This window comes from Coenobita brevimanus, chromosome 61, assembly GCF_032717465.1.
Source record: "Coenobita brevimanus isolate Jiangsu-jjx chromosome 61, ASM3271746v2, whole genome shotgun sequence".
Classification (NCBI taxonomy): Eukaryota; Metazoa; Arthropoda; class Malacostraca; order Decapoda; family Coenobitidae; genus Coenobita; species Coenobita brevimanus.
Genome location: NC_137014.1, coordinates 39,422,967 through 39,450,402, shown reverse-complemented (window position 1 = coordinate 39,450,402; position 27,436 = coordinate 39,422,967). Strand labels below are relative to the sequence as shown.

General features: G+C 42.9%; 1 protein-coding gene and 1 pseudogene across 1 annotated transcript in view; one reads left to right on the top strand and one right to left on the bottom strand.

Annotated features, from left to right (window-relative positions):
* Vps16A (vacuolar protein sorting 16) overlaps positions 1 to 27,436 on the bottom strand; it is a 103,647-nt gene that overhangs the window by 34,436 nt on the left and 41,775 nt on the right. Inside the window, exons 10-12 of the mRNA XM_080275208.1 lie at positions 15,495 to 15,600; positions 11,553 to 11,719; positions 6,666 to 6,803 (exon numbers count right to left, since the gene is read on the bottom strand). Of these exons, the coding sequence (XP_080131334.1) occupies positions 6,666 to 6,803; positions 11,553 to 11,719; positions 15,495 to 15,600 (411 nt within the window). The remainder of the gene's footprint in view (positions 1 to 6,665; positions 6,804 to 11,552; positions 11,720 to 15,494; positions 15,601 to 27,436) is intronic.
* Positions 23,537 to 23,655, top strand: LOC145403835 (5S ribosomal RNA; annotated as a pseudogene).

Genomic DNA, 27,436 nt, shown 5'->3' with positions numbered 1-27,436 from the left:
ACAAAACTTGATGCACACACATTGCTCTTTCACATTCCCATTTTTTGGGATCACAAAATCCGCAAACTAATCCAAACACGATAAAAAAACACGCACATAAGGCGAACACATCCACCCAGCACAACGCCACTTGACACAATACCGAACAAAGGATGCATGCGCTGCCATCTAGCATCCACACACCATACGACACGCAGTTTCCATCCTGCTTTCAAATTTCTGGAAGTTTTGGGATGCACCTCATATAAATGAGTATGGACTGCATAAAGTGTTGTTGCGTTTTAGAGCTGTTTGTGTGTGAAAATCAGTCGTCACGAGGAATGCTGCTACCATACTAACTGATATGTAGCTATTCAGTGACTTACTGTACCACACTGGCTGCCTGTATCTTTATGTACAGTATACAGGCCATCCCCATTATAACAATGAGATGCGTTTGGGAAAACCCATCGTTTAGCCGGGGTATCATTAAACAGGAATATTATGTTCGTCATCCAATCCTGTGTTGCCCAACAAGGAGTGTAGGTAACACAGAAAATAGTCGGTCCTCCCCTAACGCAGGTACAGTATTTGCTTCCGCTCTTGAAAACCCCTATTTCCTTCTGAACCCCTGCCCAAACTCCACTTTTACCCCAAACTCCACTTTTACCCCCTTGTGGTGCAATTTTTTTTGGTACTCCCCAATTTAAACCTCCTAAAAGTATTAATACGGTTATAAAAAATACATTAGATCAATAGGACTTTTTTATTTATTGTACCTTATGTGAGGAGAAGAGCAGACACACATCACCGGAGATGAGGTAGAGGGGGAGAATGCACACTAAAATCCTTCAAAGTCTTGCAACATGAGGCAAGCTGAGGAGGATTGTGTGGGTAGGAGTGGGCCGAGTGGGGAACGTGGGAGGAAGGAGGGAGGTAAGGGGGTCCTGATTGGTTAGGGGGCTGGGACAGCGAGAAAGGCGAAGCGTAATCGATGACGTCAAGTATTGTGAGGCTGCATGACGCACACCGCATCACAGCCTGCACGGTTCAAATTACTGCATTTCGCTAACAGTGCCCGTGTGAGAATGTTTATTTCCTTCCACAAAGTCGTGCCATGTTAGAGCAACATCGAGCTACAGCAAACCACACTGGGAACCTTGGGGTTACTCCTCCCCCCTAAACAAATCCAAAACCTACCCAAATGAGTCCAAACACAAGTTTCTAGCTTACCTAAACCCCCAAATAACTTAAAAACAAGTTAAACTAAGCCTGAAAGCAATTTATAACTCACCTAAACCAAAAAATAAAATATGAAAATCATCAAAAATAAGTATGAAAAAAAGTCAAACTTAGTATACTGTACCAAAAAATGACAGTGTTCACCCCACTTATGACTAAAACACATTAATCTAAGTTTAAAACAGTTTATAAATCAACCTGAACACAAAATTTAAGTCTAAAATATCATCAAAGTTCGTTAAAAACAAAACAAAACCTGATCACATAACTGGGGACTGGTCACTATTAGGTGGGGAAGGGTGTTAATTCTTTCACATTCCTGAGATGGGGTATCGTATTGCAATGGATCATATAGCGGGGTAGACCTGTATTTTCATTAACCTGTCTGGTCAGAATAGTGTATTAACAACTGTTCGTGGGGATTTAATGCAGAGACATTTTTATTATGGGGAAAAAAAAAAAAAAAAAAAAAAAAAAAAAAAAATGTGGTGCTCCCCTGTTAAAGTTAAGTGACATATGGTAATGATTCATCAACTGTTTATGATACAAAAGCAAAGGGAAAAAAAATATTAAAAATTCTATGCAGACTGGTTTGAAAACGCATATGAGCATTAAAAATGGTATGAAAGGTGGTTTGAGTACTGAGCATCATCAAGTGATGATGGAATGGTTTCCACAGTGCTGGAGTGATGGTGTGGACTTGTCAGGCAGCATGATAATGAACCAGGCTCAGTTGTTCCACAGAAAACCTAATTTAGAACAGGAGTGTTATTATACTGAAGGATAGTGGGTCAGAGATTTGTATCGATGAATTACCATATTATACGTGACCTCTGCTGTCACTGTTAATTATCATATGTGGTAGGTGGGGGGGCTTAGCATCCACTCACTCAATGTAGTGCAGCTCTTGGATGTCTGTCCTTTCCTCTCTTTCTTTCCTCCTTCCTCTTTTGTATTTCATTCTTTCATTCTTTCCACTTCCTTCTGTCTACAGGAGACTCTACACTGAGTGACAAGCCAAACTATTCCCTGTAGACCATGACACCATTTACAGTACTACACTGGATGGTAAACATATAACCAAATTATGGCGCCTGGTGGTCTAGTGGGTAATTAAGGCGCTCCAGTCAGATTGAGCCGTTGTAGGTTTATATCCACGAGGTGGTTAGGGTTTATTGCTCATGTAATGCCATTCAGGGATGAGTGAGGCTGGTCACTCTCATCTTAAATGTCAGGACCAACTTGCCTAGCCACAAGCTCCTGTGCTCCTCTTGGGGCAACACTGGATTAGATGATAGATGGATGGATGGACGTATGTGACCTCTGTAAGTTCAGAAAAACGGTTCATTCAGCATGGCTCTGGAACCAATGATGCCAGAAAATTATTGATGTACCTGTATTAGTTAAGTTTTAGTATAGTATTAAAATGTGCTACAGCAACAGCTGCATCACTGACAAAGTTGCACTGACAAAGCACATTATACAGGCAGTCCCCAACTAATGAAAGTAATTGGTTGTAAAAGGTTTTCGTAAGTCGTTTTTTTTTTCATAAGTCCATCTCTCATTCTTATATTCTCTCTCTCTCTCTCTTTCTCCAACCCAACCCTAATCCCATAAATACTGAGGTCACAAAATTCTTTCCCTCTACCTCATCACCATTCTACTCCATACCTACTTCTGTGCTATCCCCTCTCTCTCTCTCTCTCTCTCTCTCTCTCTCCCTACAACCCAACCCTAATCCCATAATTACTGAGGTCACAAAATTCTTTCCCTCTACCTCATCATCTTTCTATTCCATACCTACTTCTGTGCTATCCTCTCTTTCTCTCTCTCTCTCTCCAACCTAACCCTAATCCCATAATTACTGTGGTCATAAAATTCTTTTCCTCTACCCCATTGCCATTCTACTCCATTCCTATGTCTGTGCTATCCCCCCTCTCTCTCTCTCCAACCGAACCTTAATCCCATAATTACTGAGGTCACAAAATTCTTTCCCTCTACCCCACTGCCATTCTACTCCATTCCTACTTCTGTGCTATCCCCTCTCTCTCTCTCTTCCTCCCCCCCACATACCCAGATTAACACCCATTATTGTCTCTCCTCCTCCACTTATCCCCTACCCTTCCTTGAACTGCAATTATCACCTCACCTCCTTTTCAGTGTCTTCACCTAACCCTATCCTTCCTTGCTGTGACTGACCACCCCCCCCACACACACACAATCTATCTATCTATTGCCAGACGCCTCAATCCCGTTTCAGGTGGCCACAAACAAATCGCCTCCAAGTCGCCCTGTCCCCCGCCATTTCACTGCCCTGCTCCCAACTCACACCCCCCTCTCTCATATACCTCTCCACCCCATCCCTCCATCTCATCCTCGGCCTCCCCCTCCCTCTTTCCCCCTCCACCTCACTCATATAAACTCTCTTCGTCAGTCTTTCACCCTCCATCCTCTCCACATGGCCAAACCACCTCAGTGTATTCCTCATAACGCTTCCTATCACATCCACATCCACACCACAACGTTCCTTTATATCCTCATTCGTCAGCCTGTCTCTCCACGTGACTCCACAGGCTCCTCTTAAATAACTCATTTCCACTGCTCTCACTCTTGACTTGTGTCCTTCCAACAATGTCCAAGCTTCACTTCCGTACGTTAGAGTTGGTATCACAATACTGTCATGTAGTAACTTTTTCACTTCCATGCTCACTTCCCTGTTTCTTATCACTGCTTTCAAGGAACCAGCAACCGTTCTTCCCTGCTGTACCCTTTCAAGCACTTCACCCTCCAAACCTCCATCCTTACTCATCACACTACCCAAATACTTAAACGTACTCACATTTTCCAATTCCTCACCATCCAACCTCGCTGTACATTCACTAACTTCACCTCTCTCAAAGACCATCACTTTACTCTTCCCTACATTCACCTTTAGGTTCCGTTTCTTACACACTCTCTCAAACTCATCCACCAAGCCTTGCAGCTCCCCTTCGTCTTCACTCAACAACACAGTATCATCTGCAAACAACAGTACAGGGAGTTTCCAAACACTATCCTCTCTCACCAGGGCCACTCCAGCATCCACTACCCTACCTTGTACCTCTTTTATTACCCCATCCATGTACAGATTGAACAACCATGGAGACATGACACATCCCTGTTTCAAACCAACTTTCAAAGAGAAAAATTCACTTAGTTCACCATCCACACGCACTGCAGCCTTCGTACCATCGTACATACTCTTCACAGCATTCAACAACTTCCCATCTACTCCATATATTCTTAACACTTTCCACAATCCTTGTCTGTCCACCCTGTCATATGCTTTCTCCAAATCCATGAAAGCCGCATACAACTTCTTTCCCTTCTCTAGAAACTTTTCCACTAAAGATCTAAGAATGAATATCTGATCTACACAACCTCTTCCCTTCCTAATGCCTCCCTGTTCTTCTCCAACTAATTTCTCTGTTCTTTCTCTAACTCTGTCTATAAGTATCCTACCATACACTTTTCCTATTATACTAAGAAGACAAATGCCCCTATGATTACCACACACTTCTTTTTCTCCTTTTCCTTTGTACAAGGGAATAATTATACCTGACTTCCAATCCTCCGGGACTCTACCTTCCTCCCAGGCCAATCTGCACATCTTCCACATCCATTCTACTACTATCTCTCCCCCATGCTTCAGCATTTCACCACACACTCCATCAATTCCTGGGGCTTTCCCCGATTTAACTTTCTTCATTGCTTCCACAACTTCTATCCTACTGATTTCTTCCTGTCTTCTCACCTCCCTCCTTCTCCCAGCCATTCCCCAGCCACTTATACTCGCATTACTTCCATCCTCTACGTTCAACAATTCCTTAAAGTGTTCTCTCCATCTGCTCACTTTTTCTCCCTTCTCCACTAGTAATCTACCATTTTTATCTTTCACTCCCCTGATAACTTCACTTCCACCCTGTCTTACTCTTTTCACCTCTTTCCAGAACATTTTCTTACAGTCCCTCCACTTTACACTCAAATTCCTTCCAAATTCCTCATCCACTCTCTTCTTACTCTCTCTTACCAGTCTTTTCACCTCTCTCTTCCTTTCCACATATAACTCTCTCTTCCGCCTCTCAACTTCTTCCACGCCCCTATTTCTCATCCATTCATTGTATGCTTTCTTCTTTTGTGCCACAGCCTGTTTCACCTCTTCAGTCCACCACGCTGTTCCTTGCACCCCCCTCCGTCTTCTCTTCCTTCCACACACCACATCACATGCTGCACATATTTCTTCTGTAAATATCTTACACATACCTTCCACGTCTCCCATCTGCTCCAATTCATATTTGCCCAATCGTTCCTCCACTTCTCTCTTATACTCTACGTTTTTCTCATCCTCTTGTAACCTTTCCACTCTCCTTGCAACTACTCCTTCCTCTCGTCTTTCCCTTCTTCTACTCCTCCATCTTACTTGCATCCTAATTCTGGCCACCACCACAGAATTTTTTGTATCTGCAGATTTTTCGTAAGTCGGGGTCTGACTGTATATACAGTATATACAGTATTCAACAGTCTTAAACAAACATAAATACAATACACAGCCCAGTACACTCATAACAAAAATACATTTCCTTTTGTAAACATAAGATCTCATCTCAATATCAAAAACATTTGTGCATGGTTTTACACGCACCACTCATCCCAAGAATTCTAACCCTGTGACGACTCACTGTTAGCACATACAAATATTACTGGTGGTCGAGTTCAGGCACTCCAAACAGATGTAGCCAGTCAGGGCTAAAGTCCAAGGACTGGTTTGGGTTTCTTTCTCATATAATGCCACTCTGGAGCAAGCAACTAGTTACTATCATCATGAATGTTGAACTAAACAGATCAGACCTGCTCAGACCTGGCCTTCTATGCTCCCGATGAAGCAATATAGTGAGTGATAAATGGATGGCAGGATATAGGCTACAGTCATCTACAAAAGTTGTGTCACTGATTCCGGCTTTCATACCCCATCAATATAAGGCAGTTAATCTGAAACGGAAGAAAGAGCACCATTTTTCTGGAAAAAGTTTATGGGCAGCTGTGGATGATTGATGGCTGGTGGAGAATTAAGTATTTGGGATGGAGGTGTGGGCTGGAACTGATAACAGGACTTTCACAGATGACAGCATGTTCTTCATCAGTTCATTATTTGTACTATGTCCATTAATCCAGATACATCTTTCAGTTTATACATTCTACCACCAGACGATTTTTACTCAAGTAAAGAAGGATCTCTATGAATGAAGAAGATACCTACAATTATTTCACACACCTCTGTTTCAAAAAGTCTCTGCAAAGCTGAATAAACTCACCTAGAGATTGCAAGAATAAACTGAAAAGTATATTGTTGGAGTGAAAGGGCTAAACAAGGACAATATGTATTACCCTCCCAACAGTCTTCTAACCTTGATGGCCAACTGTTTCCTGCCAGCCTGGTCAGCACGGTTGGCAATGTCAGTGTACGAGATGCCTGGGGTGTAGCCTAGTTTGTTGTTGATCTCCTTCGCTATCTGTTCATCACTCTTCTGTGATGGCTGTAACACCTGACAGGGAAAACAATCAATACAGAAATTTGTTTCTATCATTGCAAAATTTTAAATCCATCGAAATATATAATATCTTTAATTTCTTGAGCATGAGTCATCCATCTAAATTTTTCTAACTAACCCAGAATAGTATTAAACAGTTCAACTGTAAGTTTGTGCCAGAATAGCAAATCATCTTAACTGCAAGTCTGAGCCAATACAGCAAATCATCATCATCATCATCATCACCATAACCCCTAATAGGCGGGCGACGTTACATAACGTCTGTGCATGAGGAGGCGGGCGACATTACGTAACGTCCAGCCATTTTCAGTTCTAAATTATTGGTGAAACTGGGTGATAAGGCATCCTTGCCACCTACTGTCCTGCCTTCTACTTCCCAAGCCTTGCAACAAGTAAAACAGAATACATGTATACATAAGTTGTAGTGTTATAACTGTTCAAGTAAAATAGTATAAACATACGTAAGTTTTATTGTTGTAAGTGTTCAAGTAAAATAAAGAACACATAAATAAGATTTTGAAGTCAACGAATAGGATAAAGAACGCATAAGTGATGAATGTGGCGTTCAGTGGTGAAGAAAAAGCAAATGAGTGAATAGTTTGATAGCCTCACCCCAGGCACGCCTGGTGATAAGCTGCCTGCCCGCCTTCACTCCTCCTCCCACAGCCAGCAAAATTGCGTTGTCACGCACATATCACCTCTTGCCTTCGTTTTCTCATCCATTTTCATGATTTATACATGTTTAGGCTTTTTCCTTGATACTTTATTTTTCCGAAAATATGCCGCCCCACATGGTCGTATAACTGGTAAGTTGCCTGCCCATGAGGGGGTAATCATTATCATCAACTGACCTTTTTTCCTATCTAAGGATGGGGTGAGGTGATATCCAGAAAACAAGGAAAAAGAAAGTATGAAAGTGGCTGTTTGCCCTCCTCTCTTCCTATTCCTCCCATCTTTCCTGCCATGGTTTATTACTCTTCTTTTCTTTTCAGGTGGCTTGACATTAAGTGAGAAGCCTAATGGTTTCCTGTAAGCCAGGAAACCAACTATAATGCTGTGTGAGAACCATATAACCAACCAATTCGTGTTCCATACGTGTCAACAAGTGGGTTGACGGAGGGTGTCCCTCCCCATAAAACAACTAACCCAGAGACAAACAGCCACCCATTATGGGATGATGGCATCGAGCTACAGATAGATAGACAGACTGACAGGTACCCAGTTAAATGGCCTGACATTCCTTTGCACATTCAAGCCCCCAGCATTCTGCCTAAACTTCACAGGTCTAACCATCTGCCCATACTTTTTTGGTATTTATCTTTATTAATGCATACAATATACACAACCCAGACAGTTACACCAGCCAGACAGTGGCCTATTCCCTAGAACAGGGATGGGGAACGTCTGGCCTCCGGCCGTAGAATTAACTCTAAGCCATTGGCCACCCCATCTGGGATACATGGCGTCTGGCAATGGATGGATGGATATATAGATATATATATATATATATATATATATATATATATATATATAATATATATTTATATATGTACAGTGGGCTCGCACAGTGCACGTCACCGTAGTGCGCGATTCGCCTTGTGAACGAGTGACCAAAAATCATTACCAAAAACCCTTTAATGCACGAGTTTACCGCACAGAACGCGAGGCAGAGGCAAGGAGTGGCTCAAAAATGCCATTTTCTACTAGTGCGCGACTACCCCTCACAGAGCACATCACGTGTCGTCATGTTGATGCGCAGAAATTCCTGGGCATTCTACTGCGCAGCTTGGGGTACAGTACAAGGGAGCGGGTGTGCCATAACAGTCCCGGCTCGTGCACTGTGCGGATCCGCTCTCTACAGCTAACCTGTCGTGTACGTGTGGTGTTTTTTGTGCTGCCTGTACTTTGCTGCACCATGGCTCCAACCCCAAGAGTAAAGAAACTTCTGACGCACGCCACCAAGTTAAAGATAATTAAGATGAAGGAGGAGGGTCAAGGAAACACAGCTATCGGGAGAACCCTGGGACTAGCTGAATCTACAGAGAGAACTGTGTGGAAGAACCGTGAAGCCATAGAGGCTGTAGTGAAGACATATGGTGCCTCTGACCTAGACGGCCGTTCGCAGGTGGGAAATCGTGCTATGATATTAATGGAGCGCTATCTTGCCACCTTCATAATGCGGAAAGAAAAGGAAGGTGTTCCACTCAATGGAAGATTTATTCGGAACCAAGCCCAGCTCTTTTACAAGGCTGCATCTCGAAGGTTAAAAGTGGAAAAACCGTTCAGGGCATCGGTTGGATGGCTGGACCGTTTTCTCAAGCGGAAGGAACTTCGTTACGTGAAATTGTCTGGTGAACGTGCCTCTGCTGATAAGCTGGCCGCGAGAGACTACCCTGCAATATTTAAAATGATTATTGAAGAGGGACAGTACACCAAGGACCAGATCTACAACATCGATGAAACGTCCTTATATTACAAGGCTATGCCAAAATCAACTTACATTGCTAAAAGACAGAAACAAGCCCCTGGTCGCAAGCTCCAGAAGAGTAAGATGACGGTAATGTTCGCTGTAAACCTGGATGGGAGCCACAAGATGAGGCCAGTTGTTGTACACACAGCTTCACATCCAAGGTGCTACAAAAACCTCACGAACATGGATGCAAGTGGCGTGTATTGGTATAAGTCCGTAAATGGTTGGATGACCGGGAACATTATGGCACACTGGTTAACGAGGCGGTGTGTCCCTGATGTGAGAGCCAAGTGTCGGGAACTGGGCATTCCATTTAAGATGCTCCTTGTGCTTGATAACGCACCAAGTCACCCTCCATACCTGGAAACACCAAGTCACCCTCCATACCTGGAAGATCTTCACAAGGATTGTCGTGTTGTGTTTCTGCCACCCCGCACAACGTCACTAATGCAGCCACTCGATCAAGAACCAATCGCCACAGTGAAGCATTTCTACCATAAGGAAGTGTACGACTATCTACGCAGGAAGACCGACACATAAGAGGAGATTCATGCCCTACAAGAAGATCACGACGAAGACCTTGATGAGGCACCTGCTCCCGTTCCATCTCCACCAGCACCTCTATCACAACCTACCACAGATGCCATGACTGTTGAGGCATTTTGGCGTAACTTTACGGTGAAAGACGCAGTTGAATTTCTCCTTCAAGCCTGGCACCAGATTACACCTGCAACGGTGAACCATGCGTGGCGAATGCTCGTGCCTCACCTGTGCATCACCCAGGAGACGGCCATTCAACCACTGGCCGATGCTGAGGCAGCAACATTGACAGCAGCACAAGCTGTACCAGGTTTCGAGGACGTTACATTGGCGGACATACAAGAAGTGTACACTGCTACTGAGGAACAGCCTCCTGAGGAAGTGTTGCAACGGACTGACGAGGCTGACGCAGAGCCCAATGCCAGACAGAGTTAGTTGAGCAGCCTAGTGTGATGGAAGGCAGGACTGAGCTGCGTATGTCAAACATTAGCAAGATCCTTGCTGCCGTGGATAAGCTCAAGGAAGAGGTAAAGGCACAGGAAGTGAGCAACCTAAGAACGGAGCAACTTCTGGTTGGTATCGACAAACTCTTCTGTTTCTACACAGACAGGCACAGGGAAGAAATAAACAGGAGAAGACAGATGCTCATAACAAGCTACACACAGTGGGCTCAAGTTGGTGAAATAGCGGAACCATCGACATCGTCTGCTCCTGATCCTGTTGAGGATGAAGAGGATGCAATGTCAGAAGTGTCAGCATTGGACTTTGAAGGGTTTATGGCCGAAGTGAGTGATTTGGATGCTCCTGGGGAAGGTGATCAAGAGGAGTCTGCGGAGGGAAGTGTTGGTGCGGTGGGAGGTGCGGTGGGGAGTGCAGCGCAGTAAGTGTTGCCGCGTCTTGGAACCCCTGTTATTTAAGGTCATCAGGCCTGTTGTCTACTGTTAAGGTGACTACCCATATTTTTGTTATTGTAGCTATACCTTTAGTACAATGCCTGAAACATATGACCTTTATTATGTCTCTAAGGGCCAAAAAATGTCCAGCTATGAGGGGGTACCGCCCATACGTAATTATTCCCATAAGATTATGTATTCCTAGTACGCGAATTCCCAGTGTGCGAGCTCGTGCACCGCCCAATCTCTCGCGCACTATGCGAGCCCACTGTATATATATATATATATAAATATATATATATATATATATATATATATATATATATATATATAAAATATATATATATATAATATATATATATATATATATATATATATATATATATATATATATATATAAAATATATATATGTATAATATTATATATATATATATATATATATATATATATATATATAAAATGAAATGGGTTACAGTTGATTTTAAGTTGATAATTTTGTATGGCCTGCGAATGATGTTATAAATATCCTAATGGCCCTTGATAGGAGAACTTATGCGCTAGAACCAAGTAATGGAACAAGAAAAAAAAAAAAAAAGGGGAAAAAGAAAAAAAAAAGTAGGATACACAATTCACACTGTAGTGTACCCAATGAATTAAGCCATACACTGCTACTTCCTGATTTCAAAATTCTTGGCAACATTCACACAGTACACTTTATCACTGTCAAGACACATGAGTGAATGTTATGGTTTCAAATCTCCATTAGTTTTCACCCTTCCAGTCTGACAACGCAGAACTAAAACATATCTTTTCTACTTGACCATACACTCAAACCCGACCTTGTAACAGGCCCAGTGAGCCAGGATACGTGAGGTGCCCTGTGTATCAGGAAGCTTGAGGAACTTTGCAATCTCATAAGCAAGAGGGAAGAGCCGCCGCATCACCAGCCGGTCCATCAACACAGACATTCCTAGTTGCTCAAGCTGGCTCCAAGTGAGAGGCAGGCCTGGAGAGTACAGCTATAGATTACAAGGTGATAGTTAATAATTCAACAAAGTAAAGTAAAATAAATTGCAATAGGCTTCAAATAACTCTGAGATCTTCATCTTACAGGCTAAAGCTAACATATATTGTAAAGTACTGTACTGTAGTAGTAGTAGTAGTAGTTCCCTAGGCAGTCTGGCTGAACAGCCCCGAGTCCCTTAGGAAGGCCATGGCCGAGACCGGGCTTTCCCACAGAGCTCTCAAAGAGTGTATGTTGAGTTGTTGGCGTAGGTGATTGTGTGCAATGCAGTCTTCTATAATGTTCTTAATAGTGTGGGGTGCTGTGTTGCATCCTGGACAGGCATCAGCGACGGAGTCATCCAGCCTCTTCTGGTAGCTTAAGAGGGCTGGATGGTGCCCACATCTCAGCCTGGCCAGGTGAACTCTGTCCTCACGAGGAAGATAGGATTCAGAATGGTGGATGTCAGGAGGCCGTGCATACAGCTGTGTGTTGTCTTTAAGTGACTGAATGGAGCAGCGAGTGATCTGAGTGTGGATATGCTTCTGGAACCTGGTCTGAGGTGGGCGAGGGGGGAGAGATGACAGTATTTGTGTATGGTATCGTGTGCTGGGTGTTGTTTTGATGTTCCTTGGTGTGGGTGGATGTGCTGCCATGTACTGTAGTGGATATTGTGGGTTTGTGGAGGCTGCAGCAAGAAACTGGGTGCCTCTCATGTCTAGTTGATCCTTGACCTTGAGGACTTTGGTTTCTTGATGTAGGTGGTCTGTGGGTGTAGTAGCTGTGCAGCCTGTGATTATTTTTAGGGCCTTGTTCTGTATGGTCTGTAGAGTGTTGTAGTGTGTTTTGGTCAGGTTAGAAGCCCAGGCAGGGCTTGCATAATTCATCACTGAACGTATGTATTGTTTGTATACTGTGGTGGTGGTTTCTTTGTTGTGTCTGAATGATGTATGGGCAAGTGACCTCAAAGCATTGAGTCTTGGTGTTATTTTATTTTTAATGTCTGTGATGTGTTGTTTGAAAGACACTGATGTATTGTATGTTACACCAAGGATTTTGTGTGTGTATGTGTGTGTTAGTGGAGTGTTGTTTATGGTGAGGTGTGGGATGTGACTGTGTTCTGCTGTCCAGTTTGTGAGAAGAGTAACTGTAGATTTGGATGAGGCTATTTTGAGCCTGTTTGAGTGACAAGGTTTCTGTGAATGTTGGCATTCATCTGAGGTCAGTCTCGAGCACATTATTGTTTGTCATGGTGCTTCAAGCTCTCTTACATGGCTTCAGAAATGGACTTCCATGGGAGATGTTGCATGGTGATGATGGTGTTGATTGCTGAGAATGAAAGGGAGGTGGAAGACAGATTTATGAAGTGGAAAGATGGAATGGGGCACAAGGGTTTGAGGGTAAACATGGATAAAATGAAAGTGATGATTTCTAGGACTGGTGGTGGTACTGTCAAACCACAGGGACTGTGGCCATGTACAGGTTGCCACAAGCATGTGGGAAGCAACTCCATCTTGTGCAGTGTTTGTGATCATGGTGCATAAGAGATGCAGTGGTATTGGAGGTAGACTATGAAATCTTGACAATTTTGTGTGTTTGGTGTGTGGTGGAGAGCATGTACAAGGTGCTACCTAATAGTTCCCGAAATTTGAAAGCAGGACAGAAATTGTTTGTCATATGGTAGGTGGATGCTAGGTGACAGTGCATGCACCCTTCGTCTGTCAATGGGTCTAGTGGCGTTGTGGAGGGTGGATGCATTAGTTGCATGTGTGTGTGTTTTTATCGCTGTGTCAGGGTTGGTTTGCAAATTTTGCAATTTCAAAAATGGTGAATGTGAAAGAGCAACGTGTGTGCACATCAAGTTTTGTGTGAAATGCAGCAGAAACTCACAGAATGTTAAAACAAGCAATTGGTGACAATGCTATGGGGGTTACACAATCCTATGACTGGTTTAAGCATTTTAAAAACGGGTGAACATCAACAGATGACGATGAATGTTCTGGTCACCCTTCCACCAGTTCAGCTCCTGACAATGCGGCCAAAGTTCATGCAACAATCCTCGAAGATCGCACGAGGGCAATCCACGATGTTTATGACATTGTTAGTCTATCATATGGAACTTGCCAATGCATTTTGTCTGGCAACCTTGACATGAGATGAATCAACACTAAGTTTGTCCCAAGGCTCCTGACCGACAGGCAAAAGCAGCATGGCATGGAGGTCTGCACGGAGCTCAAAGAAATGGTCAGAAATGAGCCTAACTTCTTCTTAAGGGTCATTATTGGTGACGAACCCAGAAACCAAACAACAATCATCGCAGCGGAAAAGCCTTCCTTCACCCCAACTAAAGAATGCACATCAGATGAAGAGCAATGTGAAATCAATGCTAATCACATTCTTCAACATGGAGGGCACTGTTCATAAGGAATTAATTTCTCAAGGGCAGATCAGCAATGCAAAGTTCTACTGTGACGTTTTGAGAAAGCTCTGGGAGCATGTGAGGTGACAACATCCTGTCAAGTGGCACACAAACGTATGGGTGTTTCACCATGACAGTGCAGCCGCGCACACAGCCCTTGTTGTTCAGCAGTTTTTGGCATAAAAAAACATGCTGGTTGTCCCCCAACCCCCCTGTATTCACCAGATTTGACCCCTTGTGATTTTTTTTCCTCTTTCCAAAAATGAAAATCTGGCTGAAAAGACTATGATTTGACACCACTGAGGAGATCCAGGAGGAATCGCAGAAGGTCCTGAAAGAGCTGATGCTCAAGGGTTTCCAGAACACATTCCAACTGTGAGAGACGTGCTGGGATCGATGTCTGCACATCCAAGGAGATTACTTTGAAGGGGACGGTGGTGATTAGGACTTGACATAAGCTTTTTCCCTTCATTAGTCAAATTTCAGGAACTTTTGGGTAGCATCTCATAGAGATTGAGAGGCATGAAAGGAAAGATATTGCTGGAGAGTCTCTTAAGTGTGTGGAGGGGTTTTGTTATTCAGGGGATACATGTATGCTAGAGGTGGGGCTGGAATAAGGCTCTGTTGCTAGGGCAAGGAGTGACTGGAGGAAGTTTAAGGAGCTGTTACCTCTTCTAACACTGCAAGGGCTCTCAGTCCATGCTAATGGATCTTTGTATGTGCTATGTGTCAGGAGTGTAATGCTGTATAGTAGTAGTGATGCCTGGGAAGTCAGGGAGGAGGATATTCATGAGCTCAAACACACAGAAATGACAATGATTAGATGGATATGTAGCTCGTCTTTCAATGAGAGGCCTGGTAGGGCCAGGACTACAACTGAAGAGTTAATAGGATGGATGGAAATGGAATGTAATGATGATGTGATGAGGAGGGGTAGACTGAGATGGTCTGGTCATGTTCAAGGGATGGAAGATGACAATGAGGTGCAGAAGGTGAGAGGTGTGAACATTGAGGGTAGTGCTGCAAGAGGCAAACCAAAAATGATCTTGACAAGGTCATAGAGTGTGACCTCAAGAATAAGGAACTGAATAGGAAGGCTAACAAAGATAGAGCAGTGTGGAGAGCCACCCATAGGTGACCAAGGCTGATGTGTGCAAGCATGTTGTAACCTTTATAAACTGTTGTCTACAAAATGATACAAATGATACAAGCAAAATTAAAGTCTTCACTATACAAAGACAAATAACACTTCCAAATTTCATGGGAGGAAAAAACAGCCATACCAACTAAGGAAAATGTGACTATACTGAACCCCATAATGGTTCTCTATCAATACACCTTCCAAGTCAAAATACCTACCCACTCTGAAGTCCCTGACTGCATTGAGGACTCTTAATGTGAAGACAGTTTTCTTGCAGTTTTCAGGATTCATCTCAGGAATAAAACTCTTGCCGAACAATGCTGCCTGTGGGCATTTCAGAGACAATACGGTAAGAAGTGTGTCCAAACACAGCATACATCACCGATACATAAATCCACCACTCAGGCTCCAAAAGGTATGAATCACTCCCAGCAGAATAAAATCATCTGGCATTAACCAGAAGAGAATACCAAACCTATCCTGACAACAAAAAGGGTTAAGAAACGGTTAATATTCTCTCCCCCTATCATGAAAGATCGTACAATCCTCGGAGTACAAGTTAAACTTTTGAAATTCATGAAAATAAATTTCAAAATAAGATTATGTATACAAAGGTGAATCACGTATAACAGTGAGTTTATAATACAGTATATACATACATACATATTATATACAAATACTGTATATCTAAATATACATAGAGAGAGAGAGAGAGAGAGAGAGAGAGTATATCTATCTATCTATATACAGTATATATATATATATTTATCTATATCTATCTATATACAGTATATATATATATATATATATATAAATATATATACTGTATATATATATATATATATAAATATATATATATATATATATATATATATACACACACACACACACACAAAATCAAGTTGTCTAAGGGGCGGCAAATTGGTTCTGGACCAAGCCCGTGCCATAGAAAACCGTGTCATACAAATAACTAAACCTATGGGAAAAACAGAATTTGGTTCTGGATATTCGCCCAAAGTCCCCCTTTTCACCCCACCTTTCCCCATTTTTCCTCACTTTACACACCCACACAATCAAGCAATCAGTCAATGCATGTATTACACGTAACAATATGAACAAAAAACAGGAGGATGATCAGCCTTGTGTCTACTTGGCCAATAACAAGCACTGCTGATCAAGCGAAAAAAAGCTCGGCCAAGTAGACACAGATCAGCTGACTGACCAAAACATTAAAGATGGCAGAGGCTGCCTGGTCAAGCACTGACTGAAGAAGTCTATTTGATAAAGTTTCTATGCTCAAGTGTCAACAAAACTCAAATTTCAAAACATTAATAATCATTCTTATATACGTGATGATGATGATGGAAGCTACTATAATTCATCTTAGCTCAGAGATAGGTGCTTCGTCACTAACCCATTCATAGCGGTTTTACGAACAAACCTATAAACTAGTCACAATACCCAAAGAATCATGTTTCATTACTTAACACAATGAATTTGGTGAAGTTTAACCTCCTCATAAGAGAGAAAAAAGTCCACAGTTGGAGCACTTGTAGCATGGGCCTGAGGTGGTTGCCATCTTCTTTGTTTACAAACAGGGGAGCACGCCACCAGGGGAATTGGCCCATGCGTTTCAAACCTCGCTGTGCCTCAGCCATGGGTAGTTTATGTGCATGGTTCATTTTTTTTTTGGTCTGGCACCTTGCCATGTCATGGAAAACTGTGCCATAGAAGTCCGTATATATATATATATATATATATATATATATATATATATATATATATTTTTTTATATATATATTTATATATATATATATATATATATATATATATATATATACAGTATATACACTCAACCCTCGGATATCACGGGTTCCGCTATAGCATATCTCGCTATCACGCCTATATAAAAAACTACCCAAATACCTTTATCATGCACTAAATGCCTGCTATCACACACCACAAATGTTTGAAAATTTCAAAAAGGCCAGGCTCCAGTGCTCCACCCAGCCAACAAAAGCTTCACTCCGTGATTGGTTGTGTGACATCAGCGCCAGTTGAGCACTGATTGGCCGCCTGACCGAGTCTCCTGCCCGCCAAACCATTCAAGTGCGCGCCCTCAGACCGTGAACAGTGATAGCGAGAACAATAACCTTTTTTATGATATGACCATGGCCAACGTACCCCCTCCCCGTCCCCCTACCATCACCCAACATAATGCTACGGCACCTGGCAGGGAAATAAAGAAGAGGAAGAACCTATGTTATGCAGATAAACTGGAAATGTGAAACTTATAGAGAATGGTGAGACCAAGCGAAGTGTGGGGAAGAAACATAACATCAATGAATCAACTGTGAGGGGTATTTATAAGAATTGTGATCACATCATAAAACATTCTCATTTTTAGACTATTATATATTAATATGTGGTACAAAAAAGGTATCTTAGGGGTAAATATTGAGATCATGGCACCAATTAGAATTATTACCATAAGTTCTTCAATTTGGCTATCACGGTTTCAGCTATAGCGCAGCCATAGCGGGACCAATTGGGAGTGATAGCTGAGGGTTGAGTGTATATATATATATATATATATATATATATATATATATATATATATATACATACCTGTATATATATCATCATCATCACCCGGATCTTTCCCACCTTAGGACAGGGTTAGGAGTAGCAATGTCCAGACAGCACAAACCTGTGCAATCCAATGGGCCACACTTCCATTTCCTCACCATTCAAGCCCCAAGAATCCTGGCACTATCTGATATGCCAAAACCATTCACCACGTTCTGTAGCTTCACAAAAAGTATCCGACAGAGTCAATCCAAATGCTGTCATGTTAAAAAGGGGTCCCAAATCCCTGATCATGCACTTCTCCTCACAATATTCATCCAGCCAGCTCGATTTCTTGTCCGTCCACTAGCCTTACTGACTTCCAAACCTCTTTTCCTCACACACTCATGCACCATATCCCTCCACCTTCTCCTTGGCCTAACTCACCTTCTCTCTCCTTCAAATTCACTCAGATATACCTTTTCACTACTCTACTGTTATCCATTCTCTCCTCATGAACATACTATCTCAGTACACTCTCTTCGATTCTGGTGTCCACAGACTTCCTCACTCCACATCTTTCACAAATCAAATTATTTCGTATCCTATCCACTCTCTGTACTCCACATACATTCCTCAGCAGTCCCATCTCCACTGCTCTCACTCCTGACTTTTCATTTTCATGCCACAACATAGTCTCACATCCATATGTTAAAGCTGGCACTAATACCCCTTTCTGTATGCCTCATGCAGCTGCAACACTCATGCCTCTGTTCCTTATCAAAGCCTTCATTGCACCAGCTACTTTCCTTCCTTGTGTCACTCTACTTTCCACTTCTTTTGCACATTTTCCTCTCTTTTCTATCACTGTACGCAGGTATCTGAACCCTCTCACCAATTCCAGTCTCTCTCCATTCGCTGTAACATCACACTGGGAGCCACCTTCTTTCTCAATAACCATCAACTTACCCTCTTCTACATTTACTCTCAAGGCAAGACACTCACAGACATCAGCAAAACTCTGCACTAGTCCGCCAAGTTCTTGTTCGGTATTTGCAAGTAGTGCTGCATCATCAGCATAAAACAAATATGAGATATTCCATCCATGACCACTCATTACTAATGCCATCCCCCTCTTCATTACTCATGTTTTTACTTCTCTCGTCACCCCATCCATATACAGTATATGTCGAACAACCATGGGGACATCACACAACCTTGCTGCACACCCACACTGATCGTGAACAGTTCACTTAGAGCCCAATAACCCTTACACATGCTTCACTACCATCATAAAAACTCTTGATGGCACCTAACAGCTTACCATCTATACTGTACATACGCAAAACCTTCCACAGTCCTTCTCTGTCTACTTTGTCGTATGCTTTTTCCAGATCCATGAATGCCATAAACACCTTATAGTCCTTCTCACAAGCCTTCTCCACTATGTGTCTCACCGCAAATATTTGATCCACACATACACATACATATATATACAGTAAGGTCCCCGGTTATGTCAGGGTTCCGTTCCAGAGACGTGACGTAAGTTGAATTTGTAACTCAAGTTTCTGACTGCACATTGTACATTTATTCCTCAAGGGAGTGAGGCAGGGGGTTGGGACGTGATGTGAAATATGAGGGACTGGCATTGTAGGATGGATGAGACGAGAATATTATGAAGAAGGGAAAAGAGAGATAGGAGTGAGTGAAAAGGGGAGAAATGAAAGAAACTGAAGGAAAAAGAGATGACAAGGGAAAAAAAGAGGGAGAGGAGAAAGGAATGGAGAAGGGGGAGAGTATATTAAAGGAAGTGTGACGTGTGGGGTGAAGAGAAGGATAAATGGGTGTAAGAAGCTTGGAAAACAAGGGAATAAAAGGGAAGGGGAAAGATGAGAGGAACAGGGAGGGGAATGAGTAATATATAAGGGATTAAGGATTCGTGAAGAAATGGACGGGAAGGGAAAAAAATGAGGACGAGAGGGGGGAGGGAGTTAAGGAAAGAAACAGGAATGGGGAACCGACAGGGGATGAACAAAGGAGGGGAGGAAATAAAGAAGTGAGAAGAGAATAGAGTGGAAAGAGACATGTCGTGGCAGACAGCAACACTTTAAAACCTGCGCTCTACATTTATTACTTCATTATATTATTTTATTTTTTAAATTTCTTTGCAGCGGACTGTCGTAACCTCAACACTGACACAAGTCGAGCGTGATGCAACCTGGGACCTTACTGTATATATCTATCTATCTATCTATAGCCCGACGCCCTAATCCCGCAAAGGGTGGCCGCAGACAAAACGCCTCCAAGTCACTCTGTCACCCACCATTTGACTCCCCTCCCCCCAACTCACCCCCCCCCTCCCTCATATACCTCTCAACTCCATCCCTCCACCTCATCCTCGGTCTACCCCTCCCTCTCCCTCCCTCCACCTCACCTACATACACCCTCTTAGTCAGTCTTTCATTCTCCATTCTCTCCACATGTCCAAACCACCTCAGTGTATTTCTCCTAATCTTTTCAACCACATCCACATCTACCCCACAACGTTCCTTCACTTCTTCATTCGTCAACCTGTCCCTCCACGTCACTCCACATGCTCCTCTCAAGTAACTCATTTCCACTGCTCTCACTCTTGACTTGTTCCCCTCTTGCAATGTCCACGCCTCGCTTCCATACGTCAGGGTAGGGATCACAATACCATCATGCAGTGACTTCTTAACTTCCATACTCACCTCCCTATTTCTCATCACTGCTTTCAGGGTACCAACAACCTTCCTTCCCTGCTGTGCCCTTTCACGTACTTCATCCCCCAAAGTTCCATCCTAACTCATCACACTACCCAAGTACTTGAATGCACTCACATTCTCCATATCCTCACCATCCACCCTCACTGCACACTCTGTGACTTCATTCCTCTCAAACACCATAACTTTACTTTTGTTTACATTAACTTTCAGCTTCCTCCTCCTACACACTGTCCCAAATTCATTCACCAAACCTTGCAACTCCCATTCATCTTCACTCAACAATACTGTATCATCAGCAAACAGCAACACCGGAAGCTTCCAAATCTCACCCTCATTCATTAGGGCCACCCCCACATCCACTGCCCTACCTTGTACCTCCTTTACAACCCCATCCATATATATATTAAACAGCCATGGAGACATTACACACCCCTGTTTCAGTCCCACATTGAGATCAAAGAACTCACTCAGCTCACCATCCACTCGCACCGTAGCCCTAGCTCCCTCGTACATACTCTTCACAGCACTCAACAATTTCCCTTCCACTCCATATATTCTTAATACCTTCCACATACCTTGCCTATCTATTCTGTCATAAGCTGTATATATACATACATATATATATAATGTGAGGTGCTACCCAAAAGTTCCAGTAATTTGAATATTGTAGGAAAATAAGTTACCTTACCTCCTAGTTCTCACTGTTGCCTTTGAAGCAGTCCCCTTGGGTATGTATACAGTGGTCCCAGCATTTTTTCACGAGTCCATGCATCCTTGGAAGGCTTTAGGAGTGATGGTCTTGAGCACCTCCTGTGATTCTGTCTGGATCTCCTCAGTCGAATCAAATCGACGCCCTTTCATTCGTAATTTCAGCTTGGGAAACAGAATAAAGTCGGAGGGGGCAAGGTCAGGTGAATAGGGTGGGTGGGGAATGACTACTGTTAGTGGAAGCCAGGAACTGCCGAACAACAACTGATGTGTAGCCGGGGACATTGTCATGATGCAGGACCCAGTCCTTGTTCTTCCACTGTTCTGGACGTTTCCAATGGATGTTCTTCCACAGATGCTGCAAAACTAAACAGTAACACTTTCCACTGGCAGACTGACCGGGTGGGACAAATTCCTTTGAACAATCCCTTGGATATCGAAGAAAACGATCAATATCAACTTAACACTGCTGCACCATTGGTCCACCATTGCAAAACAACCACCTACACAAAATGTTACAACAGTAAGTGTAGCTCAACTACATGTCCGCTCACAGACACGGCCGGGGCCACACTGACGCACAAGGGGTGCTGCTGACTCCTCCTAGCGGCAAAAGGCAAAACTGCAAACGGTTGGCTCCCTCTGTTCAAATTACTGGAACTTTTGGGTAGCACCTCGTGTATATACAGTATATATATATATATATATATATATATATATATATATATATACACAGTAGAACCTTGGTCCTCGAACACAATCAGTTCTGGAAGGCTGTTCCAGGACCGAATTGGTCGAGGACCGAACTAATTTTCCCCATAAGAAATAATGTAAATCATTTTAATCCGTTCCAAGACCCCAAATGCTTACCTATTTAAGTTTCAGCACTGGTACCAGGGCTTTCCTTTACGAGGTGATTGTATATTTCTCTTGCCTTTTCACAAATTACAGTATATCCTCACTAACACTGTCTCCTGCTAACTGTTTCTCATTGATGAAGATAAGGAATAATTTTCCACTTCTTCAATTATTTTCCGTACTACTTTCCTCTTTTCACTGCCAGTAGCGGTACTGGATGAACTTGCTTTCTTTGGAGCCATTATTAGGGGCTAATATTGCACTGAATCAAGAAAAATGTGAAGCACAGCAGGACGACCACGTTGACAAACAACAAAGGTGGACGCTTGACTGTTGGTCGGCTTGTCGCTCGGGTCCTCCGTCGGCCAGCTTCCCTTCGTTCGACTACGTTCGGGTTGGTCGAGGTCCGATATTTTGGTTGACCTCTGGAGCAAAAATTTCTTGATTTTTTTGGTCGAGGTCCGATTTGTTCGACATGTGAGACGTTCGAGGTCCGAGGTTCCACTGTAAATATATACAGGACATAGGCCTACCCCTAGTACGTGCCTATATGGGTGGCAGAGGACGTCGCGTGCTAGGAATTCGGGGACTGTGAATAAATAAACTTATGGGAAAAATTACATATGGGCAGCACCTCCCTTCATGGGCAACCCCTGAGACGCCTTTCAGACCTAAGTACTGTACTATACAGGGAAACTGTCTAAGACATATTACCTAAAATAAAGTAAACCTACAAGATTATGGCTTTACTAGGTAAATCATTGGTGGTAGGTGGTGGTGACCAACATCCACTCACTTGATGTGGTGCTGCCTACTTCTTCCTTAGCCTTTATCATTCTTTTTCTGTGCCTGCCCTCCTCTCTTCCTATATCTTCCATCTTTTCTGTCACTTCTTATTGCTCTTCTTTCTTTTACTGGTGGCTTTACATTGAGTGACAAGCCAAATGGTTTCCTGTAAGCCAAGAAACCATTTACAATGCTGGGTGGTAACCATATAATCAACCCATAAGTGCTCCCTATGTGTCAACAAGTGGGTTGGTGGAGGGTTAGTGCCCCTCCCCGTAAAACCAATAATTCAAAGTCAAATGGCCACCCCTTATGGGATTATGGCATCTGGCAATAGATAGATATATAGATAGACCTTTACCTGTTATCGCTTCTTGGGGGGGAAATGTCGCGTACTCGGGGTGACCCTGGATTTGGGCCACTCTTAGCTGCCTGTCTCGCTTACAAGAAGTTCAATTCGTGTACTAATAAAAAATACACTAAAATGAAAAAAAAAAATAGGTCCTCACATACAAGGGGGATCGTGTACTTGGAACTCGTGTACTGTGGGGATGTACTGTATTTATATATATATATATATATATATATATATATATATTCGGCATACCACGTTGAGTACACCGCTTCCCGTTCGATCAGCGAAGTTAAGCAACGTTGGGTCTGGTTAGTACTTGGATGGGTGACCGCCTGGGAACACCAGATGCTGTTGGCATCCCTACGTCAAGTGGGGTTGGTGGAGGATTAGTGCCCCTCCCTGTAAAACAATTAACTCTAAGCCCTTGGCCACCCTGTCTGGGATACATGGCGTCTGGCAATGAATGAAAAAATGAATATACTGTATATATTTATATATTTACAGGGTACATATATACAGCTACCACAAATTGACTTAGGACTTCCCCCCACAAGGTATTAAAAAACACAGAAATCATAGTACAGTACAGTCACTACTCGTTTTACGTTGATTCGGTATACGATAATTCGCTACAACGATAACAGAAGAGTTCCACCCCAAAATCCGATTACCGATGAATTTCCCGCCATAACGATATTGCCCTCGGAAAATTTTGTACGAAGCGCCAGGCACACGCAAGGTGACAGTCGCTTGTCTCAGGCAAGATGGCGACCCCAGCGCGCAGAGCATTGTTTTGGTTCAGTTGCTGTCCCTCCACCCCTTCAAAGCCCTGTCTTTTCCACTCGATCACGTGTGCCCCCCTGCTATCGTCACCTCTCAGCCAAGCATCATGCTACAGTAGGCCTATACATTGTGTAGCACCAGGCCAACATTACGCAAGTGTGACTGTTGTGTTGTTGCAATGATTTGCTGTAAGTGAGTAACGCTGCCTGTATTGGTGTCATAGTGTTTATTTTGGTCTTGGAGACGACTTGGACCGACACAGGAAGTGATTAAGGTGGACTGTCATTTTTGTTTCAGTCTTGGGTAGGTGACTTTGGGAAGCTGAGTTGACATAACCCCCTTTTTATAATGTGTTTCAATCTCCCGATTTACGATAAAATCCTTATACATTAAGGTATGACCTGACGTAACCCCATCATATAACGAGTAGTGACTGTATTTCCTCATTTTTCGCGGGTTGGATGCTCCGCCAAAACCTCGCGAAATGTGAATCGTCGAACTGTGAAGTTAAGAATCAATGGGAAAAATAGAGGAGCGTTCCGGTGGGACATGCACCTACCCTACCAGAAAGTACTGTACTATAACACCAAACAGGCTCTACCCAAAATTAAATGAAGAGTGTTTACCAGTGGTAAAACAAAATAACACAAAAAACATGTACCTGAAAAGACATTAAAACTGTTATAAAGAGCTGGAACACCAAAAATCCTTACCAGAAATAAAGTGAAGACTGGGTTGAGTGGCAAGTGACGCTGTGTTGAGCGAGGATGGGCTAGTTCCTGATGTCGCTAACCAAGGAAAAACTGCCACTTTCCACCAGGTTATTTAATTTTCAACACCAGAGTTGGTCAACTAAACCCTAGTCATTTTATGTGCCCTCTTTGTCACTAAAGGGAAGGGATAAATTATCATAACATTATTTTACTAACTGCTACAAGGAAGAGAGGCTGTAACTTAGTCAAATAGAATTAAAAAATATATGGGCTGAGTCTACCATCTCTGTATTGGGTCGGTTATTATTCTTTCCTTCCTTAAATATTGATAAGCTTTATTTTACTTCCATATTTTGTATTTGTCCATCAAAACAAAAATAAATAGCGTTATGAAAAACATGTAACGATTCTTCGTTAAGAAATAGTAGTACGACACGGCTGAAGATCATATGTAACGATCATAAACAATAACAAACGTGTGTCTACTGCCCTGCTGGACCTGCTGTGTATTCACGACACGCCTGAAGATCGTACATTACGATCATAAACAATAACAAACTCACGTTTGTCTACTGCCCCACTGGACCTGTTGTAAAAAGATCATGGAAAACCGCTGCATAGAAAAATGGACAGTGCTTAGGCTGCGCATCGGTATGTGTCATCTGCTGGCTGGGAGCGTTGAAATGCGAGGAAACTAGCGAAGAGTGAATCAACTCGGAAACTTTTTTCTAGTGTGAAAAACGAGGCATCGAAGTCAAATGCGTCGAAATATGAGGAAATACTGTATAACACAATGTTTATTCATTAAATGCCATTCATTAATATGAAATCATGTTTCCCTTGTTCTTCAGGACCAGTTGGATGCGTTTTGGCATGGAATCACTTAGATCTCTAAATAATCTAAGGACATTTCTTTGCACCAAACATTTGTCAGTTCAGTCTTGAGATTGTTCAGATTGGGTGTCTTCTTCTCTGCCATGATTTTCTTCATCTTTGCCCAGCAGTTTTCTATTGGATTTAGATCGGACTGTTGCCAGGCCAGTCGAGGACCTCAATCTGATTATCCTGAAGCCATTTTGACACCTTTCTTGACTTGTGACATGAAGCTGAATCATGCATGAGAATGTCACACCCATGAATAGCAAAAAAAAGTTTAACAAATGATCTTTCAGAACTTGAATGTACATGTCACCATTTATCATCAAGCTCTTAGGAAGAAAGTAGAGGCCTCCCCTTCCCATTTCACCTGAGAAACACCCCCATACCATTACTGAATTGTGGGTGCTTAACAGCCAGCACTGTGTAAGCAGGGTCACATCAACTACAGGAGGGCGGCAAACCTTGGCAGAACACACCTGGAACACTTGAAATGTGCTTTCATCGGAAAACATAACTTTTCTCCACTCATCCGATGTCCAGTGTGCATACTTCTTGGCAAACAGAATGCACTGCTTCTTCATGTGGTCAGTGAGAAGCAGTTGCTTGGCTGCAGTGCACCCTGGCAAACCCAGCTCCTTCTGCATGCCGTACTGGATAGTTCGAACTGAGACGTCTTGTAACAGCTGGGGATGCATTCTCTTCAATTCTGCCGCTGTCAGTCGAGGATTCTTAATAACTTTCCTCTTCAGAAGCATATCTGTACCTCTGGAAGTTGTCCACTTCCTTCCATCACCATGCTTGTGCTCTGGTATGACATTATGTGGCAGGCCGCGCACTGCAGCAAGAATCTTCATGACGGTCAACTCTGTGTGTCCAGTACGTTCAGAGATCGTGTTGATAGGGACATTATTCTGCCTCCATGCAATGATACGGACCCTCTCATCCCTTAAGCAGTACTTTCCAAGCATGACAACTCGACTCTAGGAAAATAACAGGGCAAATACCAACGCATACGAAAAAAAAGGGAGGTGCAAGCTTGGAGTGATGGGAACATATACTCCCACTCTCGCTTCCGGGCAAGCACTGACGTGCTTAGTGTTTCACCACCTCCCGCCAACATCAGAGGAGTTGTCAGTTGCTTCTTGCCTCCAAAATTCACTTGGTAGAAGTGGAAACACAAAGCAAAGACAGACTACTCTCCCACAGCAATTCTGTGTGTAGGGCCTAAATCAATTTATGGTGGGTGTGTGTATATATGTATATATATACTGTATATATATATATATATATATATATATACATACAGTACCCTCGCGTCCAACACGTGTTTGTCCAGCATGATTCGCGTACAGCACGGAGAGCAAAAAATTAGTTCGACTTAATACAATTTAATTACTGTAACATCGGTGCATTAGCATAACATGCATGAAGCTCCGAGAAGTGGGCGAAATCCGCAGAGTTCGCCTCTAGCACGATCACCCCCGGTCCAACACGGTTATATTGGACGTTCCTGTGATGCTGACAGCCAATCAAAACTTCTGATCAAGTTGCCTCCCCCACCCGCTATCGTGACATGATCGTGATGTCGCCCAATCAAAAATGCTTCTGCTCTCGCGTGATGTTTTGTTTAAATTTCTCCCACCACAGTGCCACTCAGTCGCATAATTCACATTGGAAGGTGCTTTTTTCACGCTGAATTTTCTGCCCTTGCTATTGCATTTTATCCTGCTCACGATGCCTAGGAAGCCTTCTGAGAACCCCAA